At 46.2% G+C, this 18443-nt stretch overlaps 1 protein-coding gene across 2 annotated transcripts in view; it reads left to right on the top strand.

Annotated features, from left to right (window-relative positions):
* Positions 1 to 1009: 1009 nt before the first annotated feature.
* Positions 1010 to 18443, top strand: part of LOC142564640 (TNF receptor-associated factor 6-like) — a 50402-nt gene continuing 32968 nt past the window's right edge. The window contains exons 1-5 of one of the 2 annotated variants that reach the window (XM_075675713.1): positions 1010 to 1156; positions 8411 to 8663; positions 10525 to 10629; positions 11597 to 11758; positions 17976 to 18050. In XM_075675713.1, coding sequence (XP_075531828.1) covers positions 8424 to 8663; positions 10525 to 10629; positions 11597 to 11758; positions 17976 to 18050 — 582 coding nt within the window. In that variant the 5' untranslated portion in view covers positions 1010 to 1156; positions 8411 to 8423. Of the gene's footprint in view, positions 1157 to 8410; positions 8664 to 10524; positions 10630 to 11596; positions 11759 to 17975; positions 18051 to 18443 lie in introns of those variants that run through there. The other variant, XM_075675714.1, reaches the window with a different exon arrangement.

Raw genomic sequence — 18443 nt, 5'->3', positions numbered from 1 at the left:
TCGCAGGTCGTATTCGCCGAAAGTGATTGCAGGGCCGGAGACGCATCATAGATGCCACGTTTTAGGTCTTGTGCAAAACAACGCGTTCATGGCCCGTTACAGGGTCTGCGATTGTTTTCGGCGAGTGCTGTCATCACAAGTATAGACTTAGAGATTCGTTTATATTTCTGCGTGAGAACCATCGCTGGGGCACAACATAATTTGAGCCAGCGCGTTTCTTTTCTTCTTTTTTTTTTTTTGAAGCGCATGCGAATTGCAAAAGCCGAGCTCTTCTGAACTCGGTCCCATCGGAATGCGCCTGCCGAGGCGGGGAATCGAACCCGCGACCTCGCACTCACTAGGATGTCATCATAGCTAATAAGTCAGCGAGGCTGGTACGTTGGTACCCAGTACAGGGAGGTCATTTTAAGCAGGCTTGGAGACTTGCACTATTACTTCAGGTCCCCTGCATACTAAAGTCATGGCGCCGTTACGGATGAGCTGAAGAAGTTTACGACAAGACGCTTCGCTATCTATAAGGTCCTTTCAAAGACAATGCGCGCGTTGTTTTCGTAAATGGTTCTTCCGAATTCCCAAATGACGTTATGTGCTGTGTACGGTCAGCAACAAACACTATACCACACTATTAAATCGACTTGCGAGTCAATCGATTTACGTAGCTCGCTTTTCGGTAAAAAGAAAACAGATGCAGAACACGTTTCTAGTTGAAACACGTCTAGTTGAAATCTTCCGCGTAGTTGCCTGTCTCTTAATATCTGGGCCCCATCGCTATTTTCAGTGGCACTTCTTTCTCATCCAGGCGTCACTATTTGATGTATGCAGTACTTTTATTGCGTTATGAAACTGAACATGCCCGTCAGTTAAACTTGTTTTTTCTCTCAAGAATACAACATTCGATAAAAGATGGCGGGATGTTCTCGGCGCTTTACGGGCACCGGGCAACGCCTCACTCCTGCAGCCGTGGCAACAGCTTCCTTGTTGTTTTCGTATCTTATCAACGCCACTACGCCACCGCTGCGACGAGACGCCTGCATTGCCTGCATGCTGGAAGACACAGCGAGCGGGTATTTATTTCCGGCGCCGTGTTCTTGATCCAGCAATCTGCCAGCGTTGTCCCAGGGTGGGCTGTTTCGAAACCTGTGCTACCGATACGAGGGTGAGTTTGTGAAACGTTCGTTGAAGCCCGCTGTTCGCTGGACGGTAACCTATCGTAGTGCATCTGGTTAAGCAAGGTGGGAGGTTAGCTCGCAACGTTTGCAGTGCCGCTCGCTGGCAGCCATACTTGGTGCGGTCCTCGTTTTCGGAGTTGAAGCGGAATGTGCTAGAGACGACGACGGTTCGCGAATCGTAGGGCTTATTAACGCTACGGATCACTAAACTCGAAACGACGCTTACCGGTGGCACTCTGGCACGCTCGAATCGTGAAGAGTTTCAGCGATTTCTGAGAGTGTTTCAGTGTTATTGTTGCGGTTTCAAGGCACCGGAAAGCTCAAAACTCGCGTCATTGGCAGGTGAGCTGAACGTAAACACCTCAACCGCGAAGCGTAGTAGTAGTGGTTTGCCTTTTGTACGTATTTACATTGTAGAGTAGTACACAGTGTGAGCATCAAAAAATAAAATGAAAATCAATCTGTGAACGGTTCTTAATTTCGCATTTACGGGCTCATGGCGGAGTGGCTCGGTGTTCTGTTCACGAGCTCGAGGCTACGGGTTCGAATCCCAGCCACGGCGGCCGCATTCGTATGGCGGCGGATGCAAAATAATTCCTGTACCGCCGTATTGGGTCCACACTAAATAAAGCCAACTCGTCAGAATAAGCCCAGGGCACCCCCCCCCGTCGTCCCCTACTGCGTGCTGCACAATCATGTCAGCGTTTTGGCACGTGACACCCCTTATTAATTACTTTTTTAAGTACAATACCATTTTTATAGCAGCCAGATATTATTTTCGATCGTATCACTCGCTTTATCAATTTCCCATATTGTGCCTACATGTCTGACACGGCAGCTGCTTAAGTTAGCTCAGATTAATATTCGACGCTTTTCTTAATTTTATTGCTTCAGCGTCCTTCGATGTTTACAGTGCACCTCAATTAATTAGCATCGATGTAGTTGAAAACTGAAGATGTAGCAAACAGCGTTACTTGCTCGTATAAGCCTGAGATTCAAGAGTGCTGATGAGCGAAACACATACGTAGGTCGTCACGGCAATGTGCCAGGGCTTAAAAAATATAAGGAACACAGAAGCAAAGTTCAATTACTACAGAAAGCCCACGACACGCGCATTCATGTTCGATGATATAACTTCATAGCAAAGCAAATACGATTGTAAGGCACACTGAAGTCACAAGGGTCACGTTAGCTCCTAGCAAGCGATGGAGGCAATCTGTTTTCACGAAGTCAAAGTATAAGAACACAACAAAAACTACGGATGCAGCACAAAGCATACTTTTGTAAGTTTATGTACGTGTGAGGCGTTGCCATTTTCCTGCGAGTGATTTTCAACATTTTCAAAGCGAGGCTTTCTTAGCCTCCTTTCTGGGCTTTTCTAACCCCTTTCTAACCTCTATCGATTGCATACGCGCTCACTGACGTGACGTCACCCGCCGTGCTTATGTGGTGATTGACGTTACGCTGCTAAGTCTGAGGGCACCGGAACCGGGCTGAATTTTCTTCAACGAATTTGGATTTTCTTCGATGTAACATATGGCTCGTGTTAATGAATATCTAAGATTGTTTACCTGTGGTCTCCGCAATTATTACATAAATGAATATTTCTGTTGATGCAGCGTTTTCTAGCGATTCTTCTTTCTTCGTTTTCCTTTATCTGTACGGGATAACGGGAAGGGCTAAATATCAGGCGTGGTCACTGAGAGTCCGCATGTTTTTCATGTGTTTGGTTGCGTACGTGGATGCCTATAGTCAGATACAACTTTAGAAAAAAGGGGGCGTTTACTCCTCCGAGGCGGATGCACACGAACATCCACCAATGGGCGCGCATTCTGGACCGACGTCATGCACCGCACGGCCGGTGACCCCGCCGTCGGAGAAGATGGCCGCCTGGGCTTCGAACTGGGCCTAGTCCCGTCAGCTGTGCGCGTCAACGCTTCGTCACAGTGAATTCCCAAACTGTGATTGTTTATCATGCCGGAAATATTACTGCGAGCTTACGATGCGGCATTTGTGCCGCGTGCGTTCATTCTAAGCCGTGATCCGGCGAAGAAACATTGCCGCGAGCATCGCTGACACTGCACTATGCTTTGTCTGAAAACAGGATCCCACAGCGACCGCTGCAAACACACATCCTGCCTGTTTGTTCCATGTCTGTTTTATTTCGCTCCCTAGTGAAGTTACGACGACAAAAGTTTGCCAAAGTCTGGTGCCTACTGTCAGCGGCGGGTATGTTCGTGTACTGTGTCGCTGCGTTTCTCGTCGGACGGGGTGAAGTGATGGAGCAAAACCCTTCCCAAAAGAAATGAGAAAAGCGTGCGCGCATGAAACAAACCTACGAGCGTCTCAACAGAAAATATTTGCAAAAGAAGCCTCCAACGCAAAGATTTCTCCGTCAACTTAGCGTGAACGATCGTTGCCAGCAGTGAGATGGCCGAGCGTCTAACGGCGGTGCTCGTGCGTTGTGTGGCACCGTCGATTGATTGCTTTCCACCAGTGCCCACCGCGCGCGCAAGCTGTAGAATGCGTGCTGTGCCACAGTCACGCATAAGTTCTGTTGCCAGAGCTCGATATGGTTTCCCACAACACAGCTTCGCGCTGCTTTTCGATTCTCGTGATATGTTGCAATTAAAAATTCCCAAGACAGTGTTAAGAGAACGGTTAAAAAATAACATACCAGAAGGTAGGCACAGCAGCTTGTGAACCCGCTCCTACAATACCTCTACCCAGGTCTGTTTCTAAATGTGTGTATGTTTTCTTGCGTTTTTCATTTTTTTTTTATTTCCTACATTTCTTTATATTTGAGTTTGACTTAGTTTTCGCGTTTGTGTGCCTGCTTCCATGCGTGTTTGCGCTTACTCATATTTCTGTCCTTTTATTTTATATTAGCATTTGTTTTTGCTAGTTTTTTTTCATCAAAGTCTTTACACATTTTCATGAACGAATCTCATTCAAAGCACTGACTCCTGTACATTGGAGGGCTTGCCTCTTCCATCACATTAAAACCTTTGCCACTGGTCTACCTCGTCTTCTCAATCTCCCTACTCACTGTGCTTTCTGTCCTTGCTTCTTGTGTTGTTTCTGCAATATGATTAACCAACTTGCTCAAAATAAATTTTGATGGCCTGTGAAAACGGAAAGGTTTAGAGATACATTTTCTTAAAAGCGTCATGTGGGTTGCACAGCAACTTTGCCTCTTACCTATGTTCATGTTTATGCATCAGTAAATGTGGCAGCTCGCCAGAAGTGCACATGAAAGGCTGCATATTGCGAAGCAACACCTTTCTATGCTGTTGCATTTTTCATGCATTCAGTCTTAGTAAACAGGCGGTTTCACTGCCCATCACATATGATGGCACAATTTTTTAACACGCATAACATAGTGTAGTGTGGTGTCATTTCCTGTCTAACGCTTTCGTCGTTGCAAAAACATTTTTCAATGAATGGAGCCCAGCAAAGCAGTGAACTGAGAGATTTTGCAACTTTCACCATTTATTCCTTCACAAATGTCATTGTCTGAACCTGGCCGTCCATCGCTATGCCGATGGCTTGTGAATTAAATAATTAGCTCAATAAAACACATTCAACATCACTCAGCATCTTTTAGTACAAACAATGCTAGCAGAGCTATTCAGGGTGAATAATTGTGCTTACATTGGTGTTACTTTCCCGGTCAGATAATCAATTACAACAATGGCTGTGGCATGACTGTGATTTGATGTGCACACTGCTAATGGTGCCTTTCAAGCGTGCCCTCAACTACTGCTATTGATAGCTACCCAAATGAGTTTTCTGGGCCTCACTAAGCTAATGGTGTTAGATAATTGTTCTCTTATTTGCATTACTTGCCTGGGCCAGGTAACCAAAATGAATGGCGACCACATGATTGTGCTTTCGCATGCAAACTGCTAAAGGTGGCGGTCAATTTCGCATTGACTACTTCGGCTTCACCTACAATGGCTACTACATGGCTGCGCTTTGAAGTGCAGATGCTAAAGGTGCCTCTGAAGCCTGCCCCAATGACTGTTATTTCATCACAGGGCCCGTCATGCTCGTAGGTGGCTGCCCAATAGAGTATTTTGGGCCTTCTGACATTGGCATTATTCATCTCAACGGGCTGGAAAAAGCAATAGGGGCAGCACAACTGCATGCAAAGCACAATGTGCTTTGGCGTGCAGGCTGCTAAGAGTGGCTGTCACTGTTACGTTGACTACTGCTTTTTCGTTTGAAGCTGGACAGCTGCTGCCCGAATGAGCATTTTGGGCCCCACATAGTTATTCAGGGTTAATAACTGTATTTGCAATCAGATTTTCCAGGATTTCAGCGCGTTTCCATGCCAATTCTTATATTGAGCACGATCTGTGCAACCCGCCGTGGTTGCTCAGTGGCTATGGTGTTGGGCTGCTGAGCACGAGGTCGCGGGATCAAATCCCGGCCACGGCGGCCGCATTTCGATGGGGGCGAAATGCGAAAACACCCGTGTGCTTAGATTTAGGTGCACGTTAAAGAACCCCAGGTGGTCAAAATTTCCGGAGTCCTCCACTACGGCGTGCCTCATAATCAGAAAGTGGTTTTGGCACGTAAAACCCCAAATATTATTACGATCTGTGCAGGACGTTGCTCTTTAAGAATTGGGCTTCCATTAAAAGAAATATGTCACCAAATGAACTGCTTATTTATTTGAGAGGTCACGGGAGAATGCTTGGATGCTGCGAACCCACCGGCAAAATTTTGGTAGCCCTAATAAGGGCTGTTCTTTTGTTAATAAGAAGCTGTTATGCTTCATCGAATGGCTCAATGCCGGACAGCTCGCAGTCGGAGTCGCTTTCTTCACTGTCATCTTCACCCACTTGGATGATGATGGGTTGGATGCGGTCACTTCCAAGCGTATCAAGCCTGAATTTTACCTCCAGGTCCATCACGTGGTGAACGTTCTTCCTCCAGTCATCTGCCGTTACGTGCTTGATTTTTCCCTCAAGACGTCTGCGACCGTGGATAGCTTGTAGTCTCTGTTGTCCGCAGCGATGCCATTTTTCACCTTTGCCCACACGAGCTCGATAGGATTAAATTCGCAGTGGTACAGTGGCAGCCTGAATACAATGCGACCAGCCCTTTCAGCTGCATTGTCTACGATGTAGCTCAGAAAGCGTGGCTTTACAGATGCTACCAACTCAAGCAGCTACTTTCTAATCATCCTTTCGCTGTATGTGATGTTTTTGCTTTTGAGCCGCTCCTGTATTTTTTCCTTCTTTCAAGCTGTCATCGGCAATTTCTCTTCTCTCCGGGAATGGTAAGGTGCATTGTCCAAAACAATGACGCTACCAGCAGGCAACTTCTGCAGAACATCAATGAACCATCCCTCGAAGCGATTGCCGTCCATTTCTTCGTGGTAGTTGCCTGTTTTTTGGCCATGGAATCTATCTAAGCAGCCGTCAACGAAGCCATCCTCGCTACCGATGTGCGTCACAATCAGGCGCTGGCCTTTTCCAGAAGGTTGTTTCAGACCCGTCGACAGGCCATTTGCTCGAGCATATAGGCGTCCGCGCTTCTGCACCACGATGTCTGTCCACACGATCGACACTGTGTGTCCCGCCGTTACCCATGTCTCGACCAGGAAAAAGATTTTCAGCCTTCCGCCTGAAGCGCTCCACGTCAAGAAGGTAGCGATTCCACCATTCAGCGATGTCATCCTGGTCGATAAGCAGCAAATTGCGGCTCCCCTTCTCGTGCTTGAATCTAATCTCGACAAGCAGGTGACGCACAGTTCACCGCTTCAGTGATGGGAGATTCATTGTTGCGTGTGCCGAGGTATGTGTGGCCGGCAGGAGGTCTGGACCCCACTTCACGCAGAGTCAGAGACGAGGAGAGCTTTCTCGGCGAAGAATTCTTTATAGAATTTTTACATGTTGTGGTCGTTATCAGGAGGGAGACCAACAGAGCAGCTGCAAGCTGCTTAAATAACACCCCTCAGTCCCCAGATTCCCCAGACAGCCCCTAAAGAAGAAACAAGGTCGAGAGAGAGAGAGAGGGTCCGTGCAGCCTCCGTGGTCCTAACGCCACTGTTGGTGGCTGGGGCTTCCTCGAACCGCGCTGCGACGTCGGGCCGATCTGGCGGTCGGTGAGAACGGTGCGCCGAGGAAGTTTTATGGCCCCCATAGGACAAAGGGAAACAACTGCAAGGCACGGGGTCGAAACACAGCCCTCCTTTGGAAATCGTCCCGAACACAGCGGTAGTCGTTCGTGGTGTGGGCGCCGCCGGACAAAGGATGGGGGGTTACATTGCAGCAGGCAGTGCGAATAGCAGTGCGTGATCCGGTGGCCGCTTCCGTCGTGGACGCTGTGCAGCCGCGAGGAAACCCGAGCGGTGCACGTAGTCGTGTGCCCGAAGCAGGCACCATGCGGGGATGAATGCTGCCTCAACGGTCGATACACCATAGCATTGGCCTTGCGTCAGGCAAATACCAGGGCAGAAACATAACACCATATACACTTCGAGAACTCGTTAGTGATCGTCACAACCGTCGGTATCTTGTTGCGGCGAAAGAAATCGTGCACACGACCTCGGCGCACACAACGTGTAATACTTCGTGCTGCGCCTTCTTTTCTCCACATTTCGTGGGTGCATTCCCGAGGGCGTCGACACTTTGCCACCCGAAATATGCGAAACTTTGACCTCTCTCCTCACCTTGAACACTGTGCTTTCGCTGACGCCGAGAATCTTGAGAGTGTAATGGTTGCGATAAATGCATTGTTTTATATAAGTACTTGTTCAGTATCAACTGATTCATTTGAAGCTCGGAACAGGAGTAGTAAGTGTGCCGTGTACATGTAAACAAGCACAAAAGCCATGCAGAGCTGCTTTTTCTACTTTCTTGACATGCAATGAAGTTAAAGAGCAGACGACGGGCAGCGTTGTGAAAGGCACGGGGTTATTTTTCTGTCGCGATCCGGCATGTGCTGTAGCACATGAGAGCTCTACTAAACCAGTCATTAAAATACAAGAGTCTTTATTTATACCGAGAACTGCGCGTTTCAGAAGCACGATTTTTGAGAGGGATTATTTTAGTCTCGAAGGCAATCGGACGTTGCGCTTCGGCCATCTGGACGGGGCCTCCCCCTTTTTCCAAAGTTGTATCCGACTATAGTTCCTTCTCGAATTAGAAACGCTAAAGAAGGGTGAGTTTGCTGTATGAAGCCAACTCACGAGTGCAGCTTCGCTGATATCTTTTTTTTTTCTTTAGCGATCGACTCACGATGGCCTACGAGAACGTCTACAAGCTGCGGGACCATCCGGATTTCCCGGACGAGGTTGACGTGCCATTCGCCAAAAAGCTCCAGCCGGAGCTCATCTGCTCGACGTGCAATAGTGTCACAGCGGCTGGTCTGAAGGACGGCCAGGACCACGTCTACTGCCTCAGGTGTGCCCAACTGCTCACAGACGACTGCAACACGTTCACGTGCTGCATATGCAAGTGTAATGCTCCCCAAAGCTCGGTGAGTGCTGACACTGCGGTTTTCCAACGACACAACTAGAAACGCTCAGGCTGTGTTCCAACATTCCACGTACTCGGCCTAATAGACGGCCAAATTGGGGGCAGACATTTTAAGTCTCCCTGCAATTCTGACAGACACGACACAAGAGAGTGTCGCGAAGACATGATCGCAGCCGAAAACGATGAGGGCTGCTTTGCAGTCCAAGCAAGATGGCTGCTGAGCGGGAGGCTTCGAAGCTCGTCGAGAAGGTCGTCTGCTCAAAAGAAAACGCAGTGACGCTTTCTTCCGCTCCTAATACACGCAAAGTTGTTTTTCGTAGGTTGCAATACAAAAATTATTAGAATACAGCGATATTATGTGTTTTTCTTTGCCTTTTCTGGAAGACGCGAGACGGCGTCATGTCAGCGAGACATCTTCCACGCGGTTCCTGGTATGTTTGATTCCTTGGGCTCGAAGCTTTCTTTCTAGCTGTCGACGTATACTATCTAGAATGCTGGCCAGTATCAAAACACACCCTGGAATGGGGCATACATCGATGAGTTGCACTGGCGTCATCGTAGGTGCCATTTTAGGGTACTGTCACTTCGTTAAGCTGCATAAACAGCCAAAGTGACAGCACGAATAACATGTCTTGCACCAGGCGTGACAAATCGATAACATTTATTAACATCAGTCACAGTCAAAAAGCAAGAACCATGCATGCGTGATGATAGCGTGCACAGGCTTCATTGTGGCCCCCATGTTTGGGTGCTGGCAAAGTGCGAAGGGTGATTTCGTGACGTCGTCACATCAAAACTATCTATAATCTTGCAGGACCATGTACGGTGAACAAATGATCGAGCACACTTTGTCAAACCTACTTGCGCATCAGTGAAGTAATCCTGGTCGGAAGGACAAACTTATCAGTTCCCCCTCAGAAGTTGCTGAATCTTGTCCCCCCTACTGTTGATTTTCGTATTGCTGTTTTTACTCTATTACTGCATTGTTTATAAGTGCGCTGGTATTTATTCTACAAATGTTTACCCTATATATTTTATGCATTTAAATTGTTGCTATAAGGGTATGAAAAGTAGCTTTCAGACTGAATCAAATATGGATCGAATCGTGCCTGAATCAACTTGAATATTGAATATTTGTGAAAAAGTTAGCGAATAAATGTATAGCTTGCTCACCACTAATATCGCACAATTTTCACTTAGAATATTTGTCATTGCAATGTGCTTAATATAGGTTGCGTTACTGCAACTACAAAAGGAGCATTATGAACAGCTGGGCAGTTGGTAATGCATTATCATGTAACGTTTAGAATGCCAGCCTCGTTGACAAATAATATCCTTTGCGGTGACATCAAAAGTGCTTGCTGTCAGTGGCAATGGCAGAGCGGAGTAAAAGCACTTCTTTACAGTCTGAATTATCGCCGCAAATGGTGCCACTATTGCCTCAAATACGTTAGTATACAGGCCAGAGAATAAGCATATAGAATAAAGTTCAAACGCATATAAGATGTAAAGGCTGCAATTTTAAACAATACATATGGTGCAGCCGACTGACGTAAAGCAATCCGCTGTTCCCATGGTAAGCATGCGGCTCTATTACAAAGGTTTAACCTCAACGAGGCACGACCTACCGTGTTACGCGACCTCCTGTGAAAATGAAAAATTCCAATTCCTACTTAAACCGCGAACAGCATGTTCCATTCCGTCTCTATATATCCTGGTGATTTTATTTTCATTAGAATCGCATGATGTGTTCTCCTTGGCGGCTGTCGGTCCCTTTCAATATTTGCAACCTAACAGAGAAGCGGGTAAAATTTATATTTTGCTTCAAAAGATACATTGCAAAACCTATTTTATTCGGACAGATGAAGAAAAATGCGGCAGAATGGGCCATCCTGGAGAACGCGCCGTCAGCTTGTCCTAACCAAACCAAGACTTGCCGTTTTAGCGGCAAATTACGAGACGTTCTTGTAAGTATTCATCTTCAGTTACCTGCAAACAACTATCGTGACCACTTTGGTTACTACGATTGTACGACCAAGACATCGTGGTAATGGACCACGCTTCTCATTTATTTTACGATAGCAATTATAGGGATCCACCAAGCCAATTGTCGCCGTATTCACAAAAAGTTTATTTCAACAAGAAACGATACGAACAATCATGAGTCACAATCACGGCACAATTCCACCAAGACGATAACATGTACAAAGTACGAAGCACAGTATCCACGGTACGCTTCTAAAGTAGTGTCCGACTCCTAACTCACTAACATATACCCATTTACCAATGGAATCGCACTTGTTACACATAAACTAATTGTCACATACATAAAATGAAGTTTAATACATAAAGTGTACACAATGGTGCCGCGTATATTTAGGCATACGTATACCATATGCTTATCGCAGCAGCATATGCGGGTTCCTTGCGACATTATTCGATCACTAAAGTTGCTAATACCAGGTCGTACGTTCCTTACTAAATATTTACCCAGAATTTTTAGAATGGCAGCCCAGGAACATACCTGATGAAACATAACATTCACAGTGCTTGCCTTTTATTTTAAATCTTCTGAGGGTATTAAATGTTAAACTTGCAAAGCAGCGTCAGTGCTGAAACCTCAAAGTGACGTCGTTTTACTGGCCCTTCTCTTGCCGGGCTGTGTAGTGACGCCTGAAAGATTTCACTACAAGCCCTACAAGGCGTGTGAAGGCATTTCAGGGTGCCGAAAATTTTGGCCTACCGGCGTCCACGTTCGTCGTATCCTCGTTAGCCAGACCCGAGTACAGTTCGAACACTGACCGAAAAGTTGGAACGCCACGCTAATCTGTGCTTTCGCAGTAGATGCTTCGCGCTTCTATTGAAGATGACAATAATTTTTTCCTACAGTCCTCTTTCTTTCTTGTTCGAGCGCTATGAACTGTTACTTCGCAGGATCACTACAAGACTTGCAACCTGAAAGGAAAAGTGGTGTGCACTCTCTGCAGAAATTTGCAGGACATCAAAACCATAGCAGACCACATGAAGAACGACTGCCCCATGAGATACCTGGAATGCAATTTCTGTGGCGTGGACGTTGCCGCCCGCGACAAAGTGGTGAGGCACATTATTTCGCATACCGCCCCAAAGCCTCCGATGCCTGGCACTGAAAATATTCGACAATTACTGCCTTGCCATGCCAACTAGATCTCAAACTCGGTATTGATACTGCACTCGTGGAATTCATTGAGAAAAAGAAAACGCTAAGGGGTACTCTAAGTCACGTTAAACTGATAAGATCACCAAAAAGATGTTGCAGAAATCGAGACGAAAGCGCTTGTTCTATCGCCTTCACTGTCTTCGTACTTTCTTGGTGCTTGTTTTTCTATTCATTAATGGTAATGATTCAATGAACGCAATGCCGCACTTATGCGAGAAATGATTGTTGGTACGCCTGGCTGTCAAATCAACAGTCTTTAGTCATCGCCTGTCCTGACTTTCTGTTTAGTCATTGATGTTTTCTGTTGTCTTTTTTCGGGAACCTTACACTGCGTATGATATGTCGTAAAACGATGCTCAAAGAAGACAACAAATGAATACATGCAGCCCTTTGTGATGCAGGTACGGGGCAGCGCATTTGTTGTCCGGTATCCGAGACTTCTTTGCGTTATTCTGGTCCCCGCTTAAGTTGGTTATTGACCATCGTGCGCCAGCTGGCCCAGGTTCTCCTTACAGGAATAATCATTGCGGTCTGCCTTTATTGGCGTTCTGTATCCTCCCACTCCGATATATATGGAATAGATAAAGGGAGAAAAAGATGAGGTAAAGGTTATTGTGATGTAGTAACGATAAAAAGGTTACCCCGTGCGCTGTTGAAATTAGTTTAAGTGAAGGTTTTAGTTCGCGAAGAATGATGGTTGTTTAACGACCGTTGGCAGGCATACAGCAGATGGCCAAGTTGGACACATCTTCAGCGGGAAACACCTCGCCAACATAAATTTTCGGCCCTCGGACATGCAGATCCCACACATGACAAGGAAGCAATGATGACGAAGCAATGACGACGATGGCATGACGACGGCGAGTTGACAGTGGAATGACGACGGCGAGTTGACAGTGGAATGACGACGGCGAGTTGACAGTGGAATGACGACGGCGAGTTGACAGTGGAATGACGACGGCGAGTTGACAGTGGAATGACGACGGCGAGTTGACAGTGGAATGACGACGGCGAGTTGACAGTGGAATGACGACGGCGAGTTGACAGTGGAATGACGACGGCGAGTTGACAGTGGAATGACGACGGCGAGTTGACAGTGGATTGACGACGGCGAGGTGACAGTGGAATGACTATGCTAGAATGCTGACGATGACGACGCGTGACGTTGACAGCATGGCGATGCTGGAAGGACAGAATTGCAAAGAAGCTGGAATGACGACGACGGAATGACGATGATGGCGAGACCACGACAAGAAGGTATAATGAAGGCATGACATTGCATGACGACGACGCAACGCCCGCGATGGCTTGATGGCAATACAATGACGAGAGTGATACGACAGCGGTATGATTATGACGACGCGACGAAAGAATTAGGACGGAGGCGGGATGAGGACTACATTATGTGCATTAGCGCAAGCTCTTGGGCCAGCTAGTGCATGATGAACTTGAAAAATAGAGTACCGGCGAAACGCAAAGCACACGCACACAAGGAAAAGGCGTTAGACACGGACGGACGCTGGACTTTCAACTGTATTTTATTGGAATTCACACTGCCGCACATATCCTCGGACGCAGGCGCAATTTCTGCTCCTACCGAAGTTAAGCATGCGTCGGCTGCTTTCATGTGTCAATGTACTTTCGGGTTGTTCTCTACGCACATGTATTGGGAAGAGTTGAGGATGCGCATGCGTCGCAGGTTATGTGCGACAATGTGAATTCCAATAAAATACAGTTGAAAGTCAAGCGTCCGGCCGTGTCTAACGTCTTTTCCTTATGTGCGCGTCCTTTCTTTTTCGCTGGCACTCCCTTTTTCAAGTGGCAATACTACAACGCAATGATGAAGGCATAGTGAAGACGGCAGTACGTTGAAGACAGCTTCGCAACGAAGAATTGATCACATCGAAATGAAAGCGTTGAAATAAGGACAGAACCACGGCGACTGCATGTTTCTGTTGAAGTTTACGCCCACGCATACGTACATTGACTGCCAGGTGGCTGCGTCTTACACTTCCTAGATGCACAAGGGCGCATGGCATTATTTCTGTCCTGCTTGTTTCTGCGCTAAGGAATATATGTGTGCTGGTGATTCGGTGCTATGAAACAATAGCCCAAGGACGAGCCAGGATTCCAACTTTGATGTCCCCGTTGCCTCTTCTGTGGCCTGGAGGCACTGCAGAAGTTTTCTGAATAATGAGGTGTTATTTAGATGTGGTACTAGCGCAAATTTTCATTTCCCTCACTGCCTGCCAAAGGAGATTTATTATCTCTGGTGCTCTCCACATGGATCCTTAGGCAATTATGATTTTCATTTTTGCGTGTTCAACCTTGTGAAAAGGTAAACGCAAATTTCTTATGTGGATCACAAACCTCGAAAAAAAAGAGGCCAGCCATTCTTGAACGCACTTGCAAGAACCAGACCCCTGATAGTGCCTGCTGTGCGTTCTTGAAAACGTGATGAGGCGCCCAGACCCGTCTCAGTTTTTTTATATCCACAGCCCGTTTGAACAATGTCCGGTAGTGGCTAATCGTGTGATACAGCAGGAAGAGTCCATCGGTAGCCGCAAAACCGAGGGAAGAGAGGCTATGAGTGCTTCATGTTAAAATTATGCAGATCTAACGGGCATGTGGGAACCTATGTGAATAGGGGCGCTCAGGAAGTGATTATTTAAATCCAGTGAGCTATTTTTCCTCATAGCGGTTCGCAAAGCAGCGGTTAAGTGCGCGCAATGGCAAGATGCAGAGATCCCCACCACGTGGCGCACGGGACCGCAGACTGCACTGTCTCTAGCATCAGCCCACTTTATTCGATAAGAAACCGAGTCTTTTTCACTCGTAAAGGCGCCATATTGTCTCTATTACATCTAATGCATTCCGTTCCATTTCATTGCATTTACTGAATTAGCTGCGTCGTTACAATTTATTTCACTTATTCAAAAATAGCGCAAAACATAGCGCAATTAAACAGAGAAATTGATGATCACTCGAAGACCCTCGTGAAGCAACAGTGGGATGAGATCAGTAATTCGGCTGATGGTAGACTCAAACATGGAGATAGCTGGAACCTCCTCAAGCACTTGCTCAACGAGAATGAAACAAGGAATAACAAGAGAACAGCTATAGCTTAGTTGGTTCATCAGGAAAGCCAAGATAAAACACAGAAGGATATCATGAATAGTCTCGCAGCCAACTATCTCCCACTTAAACAACCAAACGAAGAAGACGAGAGCCCCGAATATACGGGAGGCATATGTGAAGAACTTGACCGGGACTTCACTGAGAGTGAAGTGAGGGCGGCTCTTCAGTCTTAATAGTAGATCGGCGGCTGGGCCTGACGGAATAACTAACAATGTATTAAGAAATCTGGATGATGAATCAATTTCTTATCTAACTGAACAATTCAATGAGTGTTGGAGAAAACGGGTATACTCAGAGGAATGGAGGGTGGCCAATACTGTCCTCATACCAAAGCCAGGAAAAAAACTAACTCTGGACAACCTCCGTCCTATTTCCTTGACGTCCTGTCTAGGTAGAGCTATGGAACATGTCATCCTAAATCGACTCACTAAATACGTTGAGCAGAACGACATCCTCTTATACAACTTGATCGGCTTTCGTCCCGGGCTGTCAACTCAGGATGCTATGCTGCTGATCAAACACCAACTTATACAGGCCAGCCCAGCGCATACGAAAGCTCTTTTAGGATTGGACGTGGAAAAAGCTTTTGATTGTATAAAGCATAAGGCAATACTCCTCTCGGAGATGGGGTTAGGTAAGAGACTTTTTAACATGATTAAGGACTTTCTTAGAAATCGAACTGCGCAACTCATGCTGGGTGAGCTTAAATCAGAAGCTAAGAGTTTGCGAAATAGGGGCACTCCACAAGGGGCTGTGCTCTCGCCCATGCTATTTAATTTAGTAATGTTCAAGGTTGCAAGAAATCTAGAGAAAATTGAGGGTATACATTATGTGGTATATGCCGACGACATAACCATATGGAGTGCCAAGGGTAATGTAGGACAGACAGAGACCAGATTACAGGAAAGCTTATATGTTGTAGAGAACACACTGAAAGACATGGGGATGAAATGCTCGGCAGCCAAATCAGAACTCTTGGTCATTAAACATCGCAGAAAAGGTCGCAAACCAAGAGGTTACATTCCGGAAGATGAGCCAAGAGTGCTTATACACTCATGAAGGATCCGCAGTCAGGCTAGTTGAAACAATCAAGGTTCTTGGGTATCACATAGACGCAAACAATGCTAACTATAGAACAATACAACATATCTCGTATAAAACAGAGGAAGTTATTAGGTTACTAAGGAGAATTACCAATAGACACAGAGGCATAGGAGAAGACAGCGCTTTGAGGCTAATACATGCCTTTGCTCTCTGTCACTTCACTTATGTGGCTGGATTATTCAAATGGAAGCAGGCAGAACTTAACAAACTTCATGTGATGCTCAGGAAGCTCGTTAAGGTAGCCCTAGGGATACCCAGTAACGCTGCAACTGACAAACTCATGAGTCTAGGGAGGCACAACACAATGGAAGAAATCGCGGAGGCCCAACAGCTAGCACAACACGAAAGATTGACAAAATCACGAGCTGGCAGGAACGTATTACAGGCAATAGGTGCAGAACTGAATACATCAAGGAGCCCAATAGAGGCTGAAGTAGAATTAAGGACTGACGTTAGGAACAAGATCAGAACCAACCCTCTCCCCAGAAACATGCATCCAGAATATAATGTCGAAAGGAGAAAGGCAAGAGCTAAAGCATTCTTGCAGGAAATAGAACAGCAGAACCAATTGGCAGCTATAGTTGATGCAGCCTGGGTGAAAGGTAAAGAAGCTTATACGGCCATTGTCTCAAATTATCAAGGGAAGGTGCAAGATGCTATCACTATTTTTACCAAGGACCCCATGGTGGCGGAACAAGTGGCAATTGCTCTAGCCATCAGGAGTAATAAGTGGGCCTGCATTTACAGTGATTCAAAATCCGCTATAAAGTGTTCTGATAAAGGCTACATAGCTGGTGTTGCAGCTAAACTTCTTGAAAACATTGGGATTATAAGAACTGAAATCCGATGGTTTCCTGTGCATATGGGGAAAGTGGACGAGATTCGGATAAACCTCAATAAGGTTGCTCATGACATGGCACGAGGACTTGCTAACCGTGACAGTCAGAACCAAGCCATTCACTATCAAGCCAGGGAATCTAGATATCATTTAATAACATACAATGACATTACCAAACACTACTATTTAGGACGCAGGCGATTCCCATTGCCACATTCAAAACTGAACTGGGCTCAGGCAGTCTCACTGCGCCTATTGCAAACAGGTACATATCCCACACCGTACACCATTAATAAAATATATCCAGAGAGGCAGATTAAGATGGACTGCAACGATTGTAATGGCATCATTGTAATCAGACATATGCTGGCGGGGTATCCCGCGACTCTCCCTAACCTCGTTGAAGAATGGACGCAGTAAGAGAAAAGGATTCAAAGCCCATTGTTTCAGGAACAACTAAGGGCCGTCCAGAGGGCCCATGATGTCGCTGAAAGGCTTGGCCTGATAGTGCCAACATGGGAGCGGCTCGCCTTGGCTTAAGAAGCCGAGCCTCCGGACCTCATTACAATAAATGTTTTTACACACACACACACTTATTCGCATTGTCAGTTCGCCCGGACTTTTTTGGCTTTGGACAATCACGATGAAAGGCGACTACCATGCGTGCTCAAATATATGCCAACTGTTCTCAGAAAGTTGGGGGCGTGGCGCCACCTAGACTTTCCACACGGTTTATACGGACATCACTTTACGTATACTACCAATAACCGCACAAACCTACCAATTTCTTTTTTCTTTTTTTTTTGTAAACCACTCTTCATGTTTCAAACGCATCTTATTCTTTCTTTTTTGGCTACGGTGTTTTCTTTACTATTTTCACTACAGGCGTGAAAACAACACACTCTTTACGTCTATAACCATAGATTTCGCTGTTCTAAAATGAAGTATTTATTCACCAGTCGCCAGCATGAGACACTGCCCTCGGTGGCGCCCATCATGATGACCTCTCACTCGCTCCCTGTTTTATTTTTCAGAACCATGAAATCAACTGTGACCAGCGTCCTGGAACCTGTGAGCACTGCGGAAAGCATTTCAAGACCCACGAGGAGGTGATGTATAGCTATTCAGAATGTTTTTCCTCGCTCGTTTGTTTGTTTTCTGTTTTCAACGCTTGAAACCATTGCCGTGTTGGTAATATACACTACAGTTATACTAACAGCGGAAAGCAGAAGGCTTTGTTCTGTGTTTACCTTGTCTTCGTCTGATTTTGCGATGTGAATCCTGAGATGTTTCTCAATGGCAATGATAATTCGGCACGTCGCAGTTTCTCGCTTCATGTTTAATTTTTACTCTCCTGTTTAGTGCTTAAGACATGTTTTCCCTTTTAACCCGAGGGCGTACTGATTTATTCTGTAGCTATCCTGAAAAATTGTTCTTCTTGCATGTGTGCGCGTGTCTGCGTGGGCGTGTGTGCGTGTGTGCGTGTGTGTGTGGGGAAGGGG

The sequence above is a fragment of the Dermacentor variabilis genome, chromosome 11 (genome assembly GCF_050947875.1).
Source record: "Dermacentor variabilis isolate Ectoservices chromosome 11, ASM5094787v1, whole genome shotgun sequence".
NCBI classification, from domain to species: Eukaryota; Metazoa; Arthropoda; class Arachnida; order Ixodida; family Ixodidae; genus Dermacentor; species Dermacentor variabilis.
This window is presented reverse-complemented; position numbering and strand designations above follow the sequence as displayed.